The 14,213-nt window shown below is 46.3% G+C and overlaps 1 protein-coding gene across 1 annotated transcript in view; it reads left to right on the top strand.

Moving 5' to 3' along the window:
* The first annotated feature begins 646 nt into the window (after positions 1-646).
* Positions 647-14,213, top strand: part of DIAPH1 (diaphanous related formin 1) — a 98,310-nt gene continuing 84,743 nt past the window's right edge. The window contains exon 1 of the mRNA XM_055141981.1: positions 647-923. Within this exon, the coding sequence (XP_054997956.1) occupies positions 807-923 (117 nt within the window). The 5' untranslated portion in view covers positions 647-806. The remainder of the gene's footprint in view (positions 924-14,213) is intronic.

Here is a 14,213-nt window from a genome sequence, read left to right on the forward strand (position 1 = left end):
TGGGACCAATGGTGCAGAGCAAGTGCATGGTGAATGGTAAGGAAGCACTGTCTAGGCACACACTGACTCTCACTAATGTGCCAGGTTAAAAATAGCCTACAGAGTAGCTGGCCTGATCATTGGCTAGATAGTTCATCAGATAATTAACTTGTGTTAGTTGAGTTCCTAATCTAGCAGTTGTCCTGTTCAATTGATCTTGTCACATATCTTTCAAAAGATGGTAAAGCCTTTTCCAGCATAGAGTCAGGAATAAGCCCAGAGCAACGTTGGGTGTGGCCCCAAAACAAAACATTATCCTTGGAAAGCCCAGCACTCTTTTCTGCCAAGATAACAGTATCTCTTTGGCGATTTTTTTTTTTTGGCTCAGTTAACAACTGCGTCTTGGGTGTAAGAGAGAGGGTCAAATACAAGCCAAGTTGGCTCTGCGTGGGAGCAGGAGGCCTTCTCCGCTCCCGCCGCCAGAGGTCGCCACTCTGGCTGCGGAGAAGAGCACCGCCCACTCGCCACCCCCCCACGTGGGGCCGAATGGTTAGGCCCGCCGGGCAGGTAGCGCGCTTCCGCGGCTTCCCCCCGCCCCCCTCCTTCCCCCCCATTGGTAGGGGCTGCGGGTCTGGGCGGAAGTGGGGCAGGCGGGCGGGAGCGAGGCTTCGTCATTGTATATTCATGAGGCGCGCGCAGCCCGCATGCTAATGAGGCGGGGCGCGGCGGCGGGCTGAGGAGGTGCTGGGCGGCGGCGGCGGCGGCCGCGGTGAGTTCGGAGCTGCCCAGCGGGAGCGGCGTCTGCGCGGGCCAGCGCGAACCTGGACATGGACCCACCCGGCGGGGGCCTGGGGCCCGGCCGCGGGACCCGGGACAAGAAGAAGGGCCGGAGTCCCGACGAGCTGCCCGCGGCGGGCGGCGACGGCGGCAAATCCAAGAAATTTGTGAGTGTCCCTCCCACCGGGCTGGCTCGGGCGCGGCGGGCTAACCGCCCTCGGGAGCCGGGAGACCCCCCGCAGCCGGGGGGCGCACGCCGGTGTCTCGGGGGGCCCCGGGGAGCCGCCCCCGCGCCTGAGCGCGACATCCTCCCGCTCCCGGGACGCTGGGAGCCGGGGTGCCCCGGCCGCCTCCACCCCCCGGCGCTGCACGCCCGGCGGGTCGCAGCCCCGGTCTCTTCCCCCCGAACCCCACTTCCTTTCTTCTCCCCGGGGTGACCCAAACACGCCCTCTCGCCGGCTCCTGCGGGAGAGATCGGAGCCCGAGCTCCCGCCTCAGCCCCAGCCCCAACCCCCAGCCCCCCATGCTTTTTCTATTTTCTTTTTCTTTCTTTCTCCCCCTTTTTTTTTTTTTTTTGGTATCCTCGTATTTCCTTCTCCTAAAGGTCACTTCCTTCCCCGGGATTGATCCCTTTCACCTGCTAACTTTCCTCCCGCCCTGTCCCCAGCTCTGGGCCCGCAGCCCGGTGTCACCTGATAATCCTTCCCCTCAGGAATGTTACCTGGCTCGGGCCCTCCCCGCCGCCTCCCGCGGACGTTCGTCCTTGCCCGGGTGCCTGCCCAGGTCCCCGTGGTCACCGGGCGTGGCGGCCCTTTCACTGCCCAGCATTTGCCCATCCCGAGACCCTGCCTTCGCCCCCGTTGCCGGATCGCTTGGCAGGGGCGTTAGAAGTTCTCCCGGGGCAGAAACACCTCGCGAGGTGGGGAGGAAGTTGGGCTGCACGTTGGAGAAGTTTGTAACCGACCTGCTCTTGGTACATCCCCCCCACGATAGTCATCTCAGCCCATCTGCCACATCCAGTGCCCCGGGGCCACTCACTGGCATCCCTTTTCTTACCTGTCCGGGAGTCTGGCTCTGCCCAGGTGCCAAGGCCTTTCCTTTGGAGTCGGAGGAATATGGCCATTCATAGAACGATTGCATTTCATTTACCTCTGCCCGCACTAAGTCTTGTCTTCTCCCTCCTGGGAGCTATTTGTTGGCTCTTTTGCTGTGAAAGTTTTGAAAGTGGGGCAGCACCTTGCAAGGAGGGAAAGGGCTGCTAGTTGTAGCTGTGCTTTCATTTGTCCTCTCTCCCAGGTGCTTCTTTCTTCCTCCCCACGACTGTGTCTCTTTCTGCCAATCAGAAGGTTTCTGAGTCTTTCCATCTCTTTTTCTTTCCTCTTATCCTCCCCCCCTCAGTATACTGACTAGACTCAGGGCTAGGAGGTAAACTGATAAAGTGATGGAACAGGGCGAGAATGTTACTCTGGTACCTAGAGGGTTGAGATGTGGAGAGGATCAGTTAGAAGTGACCCAGGTCTCTCAATCTCTGGCCAGCCAGACCTCCCTGACTGCCCTTTCTAGTGACTCTAAGACTGTCAGTCACTATCTGTTTTTATCTAGTGATCATGTTTTGTATTTTCCCCAGAAATATGGGGTTAAAGGTGGTGTTAATCCTCCCTGTCTGGTGATTTGAAGCAACATGTTCCTATCTTTCTTTAGGATAAGGTTCAACCCTCTCCTTTCGTTCTAAGAATTAAGTTCCTTCTGGTGGCTTTTTTTTTTTTCAAATCTTTTTGTTTTTGTTTTGTTTCTATGGTGCCACTTGATCTTTCTCACCCAAATTTCTACTATTGCTGCTCATTTGTGGTGACCACTTCAGCTTATCAAGGTTGGTCAAGTCCTTAATAGGCTCTTACATAGGCTTTTATGTAACACTGACGTGTGTCACAAATCTGTGAAGCCTACTAAGTGGGTGGTGCTGTAAGGTGACATACCTGAGGGAGCTCAACTTCCTTTCACCTGTTTTTTTGGCCTGTCTACAGGATATGCTGAGTGGATTTGGCCCAAGGTTGGCTTTAGAAAGGGTGGAGCTAAAACCAAGTTCTCTATTCTTCCTGAGGTGGAGTTCTTAACCCTTACCCTGCTGAATTTTAAGATATCACACAGCATAGGAGATGAGGACCTTGGCTTCTGCAGGGCAGCTGAGGAACTGAAACGTTTCCAGGAAAGCAGTGCTGTTCAGTCTCTTTCCTGAAACTGTAGCATACCTCAAGACTTCAGAGTAGTCTATCATTTTACTTGCCTTTTCGTTTTTTCCATTTGGCTTGCTTCTTAAAATCAGAACTCTGGAAATGAGAGTTTGGGAGGCGCGCTGTAATCTACCTCTCTTTGTGTCTATGTACACGTGGGTGGGTGGCGTGGGCCAGGTTGTTGGTGTATACTTCTGTTACCCAAGGCTTGGTTTTCTGGAACTAGAGGCTAGAAGCAAACGCAAAACAGTTTTTCTTACTCCACCTTTTCTAGAGTGTGTCATCTCTGGAACTCTATTACGAATCTACTGCACAAAATGACATTGGTTGGATTTTTGGTTCCCAAAGATCTTTGTTCTCATCAGAGTGGGTTCCTAATCCCGTTAGCTACTACTTACTTTTCCAGGTTTATGTAGGTTCTAAGTTTAGAACAACTGATGAGATCATAGAGCTCTCAAATTGCCTGATCTGCTCTTACTTACTTGGAAGTATTTTTTCTAGAAAGGAGTTGGAGTCTTTAAGTTTCCTGGGGTTTTTTGTTTGTTTTGTTTTTTTGGGTTTTTTTTTTTTTTTTGTGGTTTGTTTTGGGCTACACCCAGAGGTAATCAGGATTAATCCTGCTTTTGCACTTAGTAGGGCACTTTCCAGCCCTGGAGTCCAAGTCTGAGCAGTGGTTGGGGACATTCTTATTTTAAAATACATGAGATCGTGGGCCAGAGAGACAGTACAGTGGGTAAGACACTTGCCTTGCGTGCAGCTGACCCAGATTTGATCCTCAGCGTCCCATTTGGTTCCCCAAGACCACGGGGAGAGATTCTGGAGTACAGGGTCAGGAGTTAGCCCTGAGAATCAAGGGTGTGGCCCCCAAACAAAAACAAACAAACAAAATTAATTATAAAGAAAAAAACAATGTGAATGTTGCCATGTGGACAGGAATGAGCAGAGCCAAGCTCCCTGGTATTCCCCCTGGGTTCTTTGTAAGTTTGTCTTCCTCTCAGCCACATACATACCCTTTCTTCAGCATTGTTCCAGTTCCTTTCGGAAATCATTAAGATGAAAGAAAATGAGAATTCCTAATGAACAGAATGTTTTCTGACTTTTCAGCAGTGATGAATGTGGGTGTCGAGTAGACTGATTTCTGAAACATGTATTAAGGAAGTAAGTACAGCTCAGACTCGAGGAGAGAATGCAAAGTATTCCTGCATTTTATAGATACCAGGTCTTCCGTGGCAAGCAAGAAATTGATGCATTCTAAGAAAGAACATTGCTCCCTGATTTACCTAAAGGCATAACTTTATCAAACCTGAGTTTAGTGTCAAATTCAAAAGTGTAGAAGTGTAATTTTTTAAAATCTTGTTTAATTTTTTATTCCTGTGTGGACGTACTTTGTTGCCCTTTTATGCCCTTCTCAAAGCAAAGAAATAGTGAAAGTATACATGTTTAGCGCTAGACCCCTACCTGTTAAAAATGAGAGTAGTCAAAGGTGAAGAATGCCAGACAGAATTTTAAACAGATTATTAAGAAAGGTCAAGAGTATGAAAGAAGTTAGGGCTGGAGTGATAGCACAGGGGGAGGGCATTTGCCTTGCATGTGGTCGACCTGCGTTCGATTCCCAGCATCCCATATGGTCCCCTGAGCACTGCCAGGGGTAATTCCTGAGTGCAGAGCCAGGAGTAACCCCTGTGTATTGCCAGAGGTGACCCAAAAAGCCACAAAAAAAAAAGCATGAAAGAAGTGGATTTAATCATGCAGATATCTACTTCTCTTAATCTATCTATCTATCTATCTATCTATATTTATTTTGCTTTTTTGGGTCACGCCTTGATGGTGCTTTGGGCTTACTCTGGCTTTTCAGGGATCACTCCTGGTGAGGCTTAGGGGGCCATATGGGGTGCTGGAGATTGAACCTGGGTTGTCTACTTGTAAGGTAGGCACCTTATCCTCTGTACTATCTCTCCAGTCCCCAAGAAGATATTAATTTTTTTTTATCACTGTATCACTGTCATCCCATTGCTCATCAACTTGCTCGAGCGGGCACCAGTAACATCTCCATTGTGAGACTTGTTGTTACTGTTTTTGGCATATCGAATATGCCACGGGGACCTTGCCAAGCTCTCCTAGAGGGGCGGAAGAATCGAACCAAGGTTGGCCGCGTGCAAGGCAAACACCCTACCCACTGGGCTAATATATATTTCCCTCAATGATTTTATGGAAGATGGATAGGGACTGTGTTGTGATGTGTCACATGGCCATTAAAGCAGCCACGCGGTCCCGAGAGTGTGGAAAGCGGCCCGGATCGTGGCGGTGGCGGTTGTGTAGTGGAGGTCGGCTGTTGGGGTCTGGGTCCCTCGGGGTGGGGAGGGCTCTTCACCTGCCCTCCTCTGGGGCGCCCAGAGTGGAAACAACCTCTGACGCAGAGTCCGGCGGCATGGGCCTCATTTTATGCTCCCTTCCAAGAGAAGCAGCCTTGAGTTCTAGAGGGTGGCCGAACTCCAGAATATTGTTTTTATAATTTTTTTTTTCTTTTTGGGTCACAACTGGCAAGGGTTACTCCTGGCTCACGCACTCAGGAATTACTCCTTGAGGTGCTCGGGGGACTGTATAGGATGCTGGGGATCGAACCTGGGTTGGCCACGTGCCAGTCAAATGGCCTACCCGTTGTGCTATCGCTCCAGCCCAAGACATTAATTTTGATCCAGAATTTTCCAGAAAACAAAGGTGTATACAGGAGTCAAGTCTTTTTTTTTTTTTAAGTTGATAAACATGGAGAAATACTTTATTTGGGAAGGAGGAAGGGACCATTGGAATGTTAAGATGTTTGAAAAGGCAGAATGATAACTGTAAAGCTTTGCCCTTCTTGTGCCTGTCCTTATGTTTAAGGAGATGGCTGAGAGATCTGCTTGGTAATGCTCTGTGTGTGTGTCGGCCTCCCTTAGAGGAGAGAATCTGAGGAAATGCCTTATTAGAATTAAAACCTCTATCTCCGGAGAATTGGCATATTGTTGGCATACTTGATAAAAGGAGCAGAATATTTTATGACCTGCAAATTAATATTTATTATAAAAGCTAAGAAAACAGTAATTCATGAGAAGTAATTTAACTTTGTTGATGGATATGGGTCAGAGTAGACTAATTTTATTTCCTGTATAGACTAATGATAGAATGATCTTTTCTTCTCCCCTGGGGCCTTCAGTGTATTTTATAAATGGATTGCCAAGTTATTCTTGGATAGTATTACATTTTCAGTGAAATGTAATAGACACTTAGAAGATAAGGTTATGCCACAAATGGTTTGGAAGAACAGGTTATAATTATATTAACAAGAAATACTGGGTAGGGCCAGAGATAGGACTCAAATTGGAGGCTCTGAGTTCAGTGTCATCTATGCCAGGCCTTGCCCTGGCAGCACCCAAGAAACCAGGTTTGACTGAAGTAGGTTAGTTCATATTGAAATGTGTTGCAGGTATAAATCAAGCACTAGATTTTGAAAACTTTATGCGTAGAATATATATAAGTTTAAAACACATAGAACATCTCATTGATGATATTATATATTGATTACATTTGAAATAGTTATAGTTTGGCTATTTGGATTAATAAAGTTAGTTGCTTTTGTTTTGTTTTGGGTGCCACACCTGGTGGTGTTTGGGCTTACTCCTGGCTCTGTGCTCAGGAATCATTTCTGGCAGGCTCCAGCGACCATTTGGGGTGCTAGGGATCAAACCTGGGTTGGCCGTGTGCAAAGCAAATGCCCTACCCAGTGTATTATCACTCCGGCTCATGCTATTTTGGGCAATGGGAGAAACCTAGCTGTGATCAGGGCTTACTTATTCCTAGCTTTGCACTTACGGATCACTCCTGGTAGACATGGGATACCAATTTCTTTTATTTTTTTCTTTTTGGGTTACACCGGCAATGCACAGGGGTTACTCCTGGCTCATGCACTCAGGAATTACCCCTGGCAGTGCTCTGGGGACCATATGGGATGCTGGGAATCGAACCTGGGTTGGCCGCGTGTAAGACAAATGCCCTACCCGCTGTGCTATCGCTCCAGTCTCCAAAGAGATACCAGTTTCTTTTTTTTTTTTTTTCAAAAGAAAGGCATTTTATTGAAGGTACTGGAATCTTTTCTATGATTACAAGTGACTAGGGGGGGCTGGAGTGATAGCACAGTGGTAAGGCGTTTGCCTTGCACACAGCTGACCTGGGTTCAATTCCTCCACCCTCTCGGAGAGCCTGGCAAGCTACCGAGAGTTATCTCACCTGCACAGCAGAGCCTGGCAAGCTACCCATGGCATATTCGATATGCCAAAAACAGTAACAATAAGTTAACAATGGAGACGTTACTGGTTCCTGCTCAAGCAAATCAATGAGCAATAGGATGACAGTGACAGTGATACAAGTGACTAGGATCAATCATCAATTAAGAATTTTAGTCATTAGGGCTGGAGCAATAGCACAGCAGGCAGGGCATTTGCCTTGCACGCAGCCGACCCAGGTTTGATTCCCAGCATCCCATATGGGCCCCTGAGCACTGCCAGGGGTAATTCCTGAGTGCAAAGCCAGGAGTAACTCCCGAGCATCGCCTGATGTGACCCAAAAATTTTTAAAAAAAGAAAAGAAAGAAAAAAAGAATTTTAGTCATTAGTATTAATAGAATGGGAGGAAATTTTTAATATACTCATCAGGCTACCTTTTTCTCCCTGAAGTTTAAATTCTTTTTTTTTTTTTTTTGCTATGTAGTATAACACATTTATTTGATTAACTATCCCATATGGGATACTGGGAATTGAACCCAGGGGCAGCATGCAAGTCAAATGCCCTGCCCACTGTACTATCGCTCCAGCCCCCCCGCTTTTTTTTTTTTTAACAACACGCAGTAAAAATTTATTCATATTAATAACTCCATTTGTCATGGGGGTTGTTGCTTAGATGTATGGGATGGCACATGCATGCTGGCTCTCTGAGGTTACACAGATGCTGAGATACCAGTTTCTTAAAACTGAAAATGGAGGCTCAGAGCTTCAGCTCAGCAATGGTGCTCTCACCTGGCACCAGTAAGGCTCTGGGTTCAATCTCCACAAAAACCAAACACTTTTTTTTTTTTTTTTTTGCCTTTTGGGTCACACTCGGCAGTGCACGGGGGTCACTCCTGGCTCTGCACTCAGAAATTACCCCTGATGGTGTTCAGGGGACCATACGGGATGTTGGGAATCGAACCCAGGTTGGCTGCGTGAAAGGCAAACGCCCTACCTGCTGTGCTATTGCTCCAGCCCCAAAACGAAACACTTTGAAAATAACGTTGTAAAGTAAAGAGCACTTGAATCAGGGCCGGAGAGATAATGCAGGAAGTGGCTTTGCATGTCATGCTTCCCTTGCACGTGGCCCACCTGGGTGCAGTCCCCAGCACCACCAGCAATGACGCCTGAGTTCAGAGCCAGGAGTAAGCCCTGAGCACTACCGGGTACGGCCAAACAAAAACCAAAGAATCCTTTAAGCACTTGGCCCATATTTGGCTTTTCCCTTTGTGCATATGTCCCCTACCTTGGAGCGACACCCCTGGCCTCTTACATTTAACCTTCTATTCCAGGGGAGGGGGGAGGCCTAGACCACACCCAGCTGCGCACAGGGCTAAGTCTTGGCTCTGCTCAGAGATCACTCCTGGCCAGCTCAGAGGACCACATGTGGTGCCAGGGATCACACTTGGGTCAGCTGCATGCAAAGCAAGGGCCCTGGCAAAGACTCTGTCTGCTGGACCATCTCTCTGGCCCCTATTTATTTATTTATTTATTTATTATTTTTTTTAAAGGGAGTCAGGCCATTGCTGGTAGTCCTTATTTTAGAATGAAATCGAGTACTCTATGGAAACAAAGAGTATGTGTATGCTGGTGATATTTTCTTCCATTTTATGTCTCAGCTGAACTAACTACACGACCACCAAAATAATCTTTCCAGGGTGGTTGGGGGTCTGTTGTAGAATATATGCCTCTCACATGTGTGAGTCCCCAAGTTCCATCCCCACACTGCAAGTGTGTGTGTGTGTGTGTGTCTGTCTGTCTGTCTGTCTGTCTGTCTCTGTCTGTCTGTCTGTTGGGGCTGGAGAGCTAGTACTGAGGTTAAGGCATTTACTTTGCATACAGCTGACCCAGCTGATCCCCTGCATCACCACATGTGGTCCCGTGAGCACCACTGGGTATGGTCCCAAACAAAAAAGATCCCTCTTTCTCTTTTTGGGGGGAGGTGGTGGTTCTGGGGAGTCCTCCATGCAGTGCTCAGGGATCAGCATTGTGCAAGATAGATTTTCCTCTCCTTCATTTCTGGCCCCTTAATTTACTTCCTTTTCTCCCAACTGTTTTAGAATGAATGCATTTTGCTGAAAGGGGCCTACTTGGTGGAGCTCAAGAGCTGCTCTTGGCTCTGTGCTTAAAAATCACTCCAGGTTGTTCTTGTGGGACCACGTGCCTCTCTGGAGAGGGGGTCAGTTACATGTCAGACAAATGCATTTACTGCTGTGTTAACCCTGGTCCAAGAATCAAGGAGTTTATTATAAAGTTAAAGAACTGTTGAAGGGAAAAATGGAATATCGAGAACAATATTTTAACTAATTTTACCACCAACTCCAAGGTAGCTGAGTGAATCATTATTCTTTCAGCTTTGAGAGTCTTTCATTATTAAAGCTTGCTATGAATGGTAGCCTTAAAATTTTAGATTTGGAAGGGACTTTAAATGTCACCGAGTCCAAACACCCACTCACTGCAGCAGTCCTTTCTTAAAGTTGTAAACTTCAAAGGATTGAAGGGTAGAATGTGGCTAAATAGCTGAGAAGCAGGAAAGTTTGCATTAGACATTTCTTGCTTTTTGTTTTGTTTTGGTTTTGGTTTTGGGGCATGCCCAGCAATGCTCAGGAGTTACTCCTGGCTCTGCACCCATGATTCACTGCAGGTGATCCTCAGGGGACCATATGGGAAGCCGGGGATAGCACCTGGGTCGATTGCGTGCAAGGCAACACCCTGTCCGCTCTCCTATTGCTCCAGCCCCCTTTAGACATTTCTTTTACAAATTCAGGATCTTGGAATAGCTGGAGTAGTAAAAAGGAGTTACAGCAGAATCTATGCCTTAGTGACTTAGAGGAAAGATTAAAGAAGCTAGTTCTGTTTTTTGTTTTTCTCTTTTCTCTTGTTTTTGGGCTACATCCGACTATGCTCAGGGTTTACACCTCTGTGCTCAGGGATCATTCCTGGGGGATTTGGGGGACCGTATGTGGTGCCACGGATCAAACCCTCATCTGCTGTGTGCAATGCAAGCACCTTACTCGTCTTTACTGTCTCTGCAGCCCCCAAGCTAGCTCTCTGGTGCCTGACTCCTTGGCAATTTGGGAGTGTCAGTTTGTCCTTTAAATATTTGCTTAAATTTCTTCCCTCTAGGAAGGGGCAAAGATCAGATAAGGGGACAGTACGAGTGTCAGCATAAAGGAAGTGAATCCAAAGATAGTATTTGTTTCTGTGTTTGTGCTTGGCAACAGTAAGCTGGGGCTTACTCCTGGTGAGTTGCGTGGGTCTAGCTCCAAGAGTGCTCTCGGAATCGTGATGCTGGGAATGAAACCCGGGCCTCTTACGTGCATACTATGTGCACAGTCCTTTGAGCTATGTCCCTGGCCCCAAAATGGCATTCTTAGGTGTAAGATGGGAAGTTCTGCCGGTGGTGGTTATAAGTGGGTGCCTTTTGGCAGTAACTTCTTCAAGCACATTTTTCAGGAGAGGAGGGATGTCCCAAGTGGTGTTCAGGAGGCCTGGGGGCCCCACAGGAGATTCTCAGCCAGCTGGTCATTCAGTGCAGGAGCCCAGGGATGTGGTGATGGGGCTTACAGGGGCCACACCCCATGACAATAGGGGCCCTCCATACTGCACCTGGCAATGCTGGGGATCGAGTTGTGAGGCATGTTCCCTAACCTGTACTATCTCCCAGCCCCTTTGGCTCCCCAACCCCCAGGTATTAAGTGCAGGTAGAATTTAGTATGTCCTGGATTCTTTTCTGGATTTCTGATTCTGTGACTTACTGTGTGAAGGCATACACTTATATTTTCTTTCAAGACCTAACATAACTTTGTTTTGGGGCCACACCCAGAGGTGCACAGGGTCCCTCCTGATGTTGTTTGGGAAACGATGTGGTGTCAGAATCTGGGCCTCTCACATGATTTAGCATACCTTAAGGACCCAATAAAGGGTGATTTCTAAAGCGTCTTGGTCCTGGAGATCACAGAAAAACAAGAGGCATACCTTGCCATAGACTTTCTCAGATCAGGGATGTCCTGTTTCCTCTTGTTCGAATATTAGAATTTTAGAATCAAATGAAAAAGGCCATTTTCACTTCATTTTTATTCTCCCTGGAATTGCTCACACTATTTCAGGGGTCTTAACTGTTGTTTGTACCTCACACCATTTAGACACTTGTGTTTAGGGGAGTGGCGGGGGGACAACAGGGGGGCAGTGCCAGGGCCTTGAGAATGCCAGGCATTCACTCTTAACACTGGGCTGCATCCCCAGCCACTACCTCATTTTTAGAAAGTTTTGTTGAGGGGCTGGTGAAAGCCCCGTGGGTTAAACTCGTGCTTTCCGTTCGGGAGGCCCTCATTCTGTTCCAGCACCACATGGTCCCTGAGCACTGCCAGGAGTGCCACTGAGCACAGGAGCCAGGAATAGCCTCTCAGCCCTGTCGGGTGTGACCAGAAAGCTTTATTGATGTACAGTTAGCATAAGAAATTGTAAACATAGTTACACATGTGCACAGTTTGTGAAACCGCTACTGTAGTCAAGATAATATACCAGTACAGCAGGTAAGGCACTTGCCTTGCACTCAGCTGACCTGGGTTCAATCCCTGGCACCACATATAGTCCCTGGAGCATGGAGCACTGCCAGGATTAAGCCCTGAGCACAGAGCCAAGAGTAAGCTATGAGTGCAGCCAGATGTAGCCCAAAAACAATACAAAAAACCCAACAAAACACACACAAATATGGGTCAGTGTTTCTATCCTTCAAAGTTTCCTCCTGGGGCCAGAGCCATAGTAGAGTGGGGAGAGTGTTTGCCTTGCAGCAAACCTGGGTTCAATCCCCGGTATCCCATATGGTCCCCTGATCACCACAAGGAATAATTACTGAATGCAGAGCCAGAAGTAATGAGCATTACTGTATGTGACACCGCCCGCCCAAGGAAAAAAAAACCCAAAAGAAAGAAAATTTCCTCCTTCCTCTTTGATAACTCGTCTAGTCTAGTTACTTCTCTCTGTCCCCTCCTCGGATATCTATAGACTAGATATTTGCTATATCCATAGATTAATATGTAATGTCTAGAGCTTGTATAAATGGAATAATACAATATGAGCTCTTTTACCCTGACCTTTTCATCATTTTGCTACATATACTGGTAGCTCATTATTTTATTTACTTGTTTCTTTAATAGTATTACATTGTATGAATTTTCTCTTTTAACTCTGTTACCTGTTGATGGCCATCTGGGTCATTTCCATTCATATGTATTGTTTGTACATATAGATTTATTTCTCTGTATATACCTCTGAGTGGAATGACTAGGTTATATGATAAATCTGTTTAACTTTAAGAAGTTGCCAACTGTTTTCCAAAATGGCTCTACCATTTTGCATTCCCACAAGGAATGTATGAATTCTAGTTCTTTATAAATTCTTGACAATTCTTGACATGATCAGCCTTAAATTTTAGCCATTGTAGTTGGTATGTAGAGGCGTTTCTGTGTGATTTTAATTTACATTTCCCTAATGATGTTGAGCATCTTTTTATGTGCTTATTTGCCATCTGCCTGTCTGCCTTGAAGTGCCTGTTCAAAATTCTTGCCCATTTTTTTTTCTTACTATAATCTAAGTACAGGGCCTTGCAGGTAATATGCAGATTTTTCTGCCTTCTGTAACTTGCCTTAATCTTTCCAGTGTATTTTGAAAAACAGAGTTTGATTTTGATGAAGTCCTAATACAATTATTTTCCTTTTGCCTTCGTGACATAGTTCAGAAGTCCATTTCTTTTTCTTCTTCTTCTTTTTGGGTCACACCAGGCAATGCACAGGCTGGCTTTGCACTTAGGAATTACTCCTGGTGGTGCTCAGGGGACCATCTGGGATGCTGGGAATCGAACCCGGGCCGGCCGCGTGCAAGGCAAACACCCTTCCCGCTGTGCTATCGCTCCAGCCCCAGTTCAAAAATCTTTGCTAACATGGTAGTCACTAAATCACTAAGATTTTCTCCTTAGTTTTTTTCTTCAGGTTTTAGAGATTTAGCTCTTAAATTTTCCTCTTTTTCACAGTGGATATGAGTTCTATCCTTCATGTTCTCCTGGGGTATGATTTCTCATCTGTAAGTAAGACAGTATTCCTGATATTGTTAGGATGAGGTGGGGGACCTTTGAGACTCCTGTTATTGGGTCAACATTTTTTCCAATGTGGTCTTGTACTTTTGTTTTCTTGTACTCTGCCACAGGTTGTATGTCTGTCTTCCTGGCTGTAAATATGAATCTATGTTCTTCATCTTTATGGATAAAAAGAGAAATTTATTCCTGACTAGAAAGCCAGAGAGTATGAACAACAATAGCAGTAATAGTTATAGCATTTGGTTGCCGCATACTTATATAATTCTAGCACTGTGCTGAAGGGCTTTAGATTCCTTATCAAACTAATCTACAGCAGTCTTATCAAATGGGTTATCCCTCTTATACATAATTAAACGAAAACTCAGTGAGATCAGGCAACTTGCTTTAGATCATAGACTCAGAATTCAAATCTGTGTCTAATTGATTAGAAAACCCCAACACATTTTCTCATACACTACATAGTACTACATAGTACACAATTTAGGACAATTTGTATCCAGTTTTTTTGTGGAGTGGTGAGGTGGGACTCACCCATCTCTGCTCAGGAATCACTCCTGGTGGTGCCTGGGGGTAGGGGGCATATGCAAGCAACTGCCTTCCCACCTGTACCATTTCTGTGGCCCAGTGTGTCCATTTTTTGCTTCTGTAGTATAAAGGGACATTTATTGCCAGTAATTTCTTAGAAATTTTTCATGGTACCTCTTTAAAGTCTTTTGATGAGCTGTAGTCAAGTTGAGTTCAGTGGTAGGAAAGAAGTATTAGGTGGAGCTAAACAAAGCTCAGTGGCAAATACCTGAGAACTTTGTGCATTTAGTAATTTGGACATTGAAACCA

This window comes from Sorex araneus, chromosome 6, assembly GCF_027595985.1.
Source record: "Sorex araneus isolate mSorAra2 chromosome 6, mSorAra2.pri, whole genome shotgun sequence".
NCBI lineage: Eukaryota > Metazoa > Chordata > Mammalia > Eulipotyphla > Soricidae > Sorex > Sorex araneus.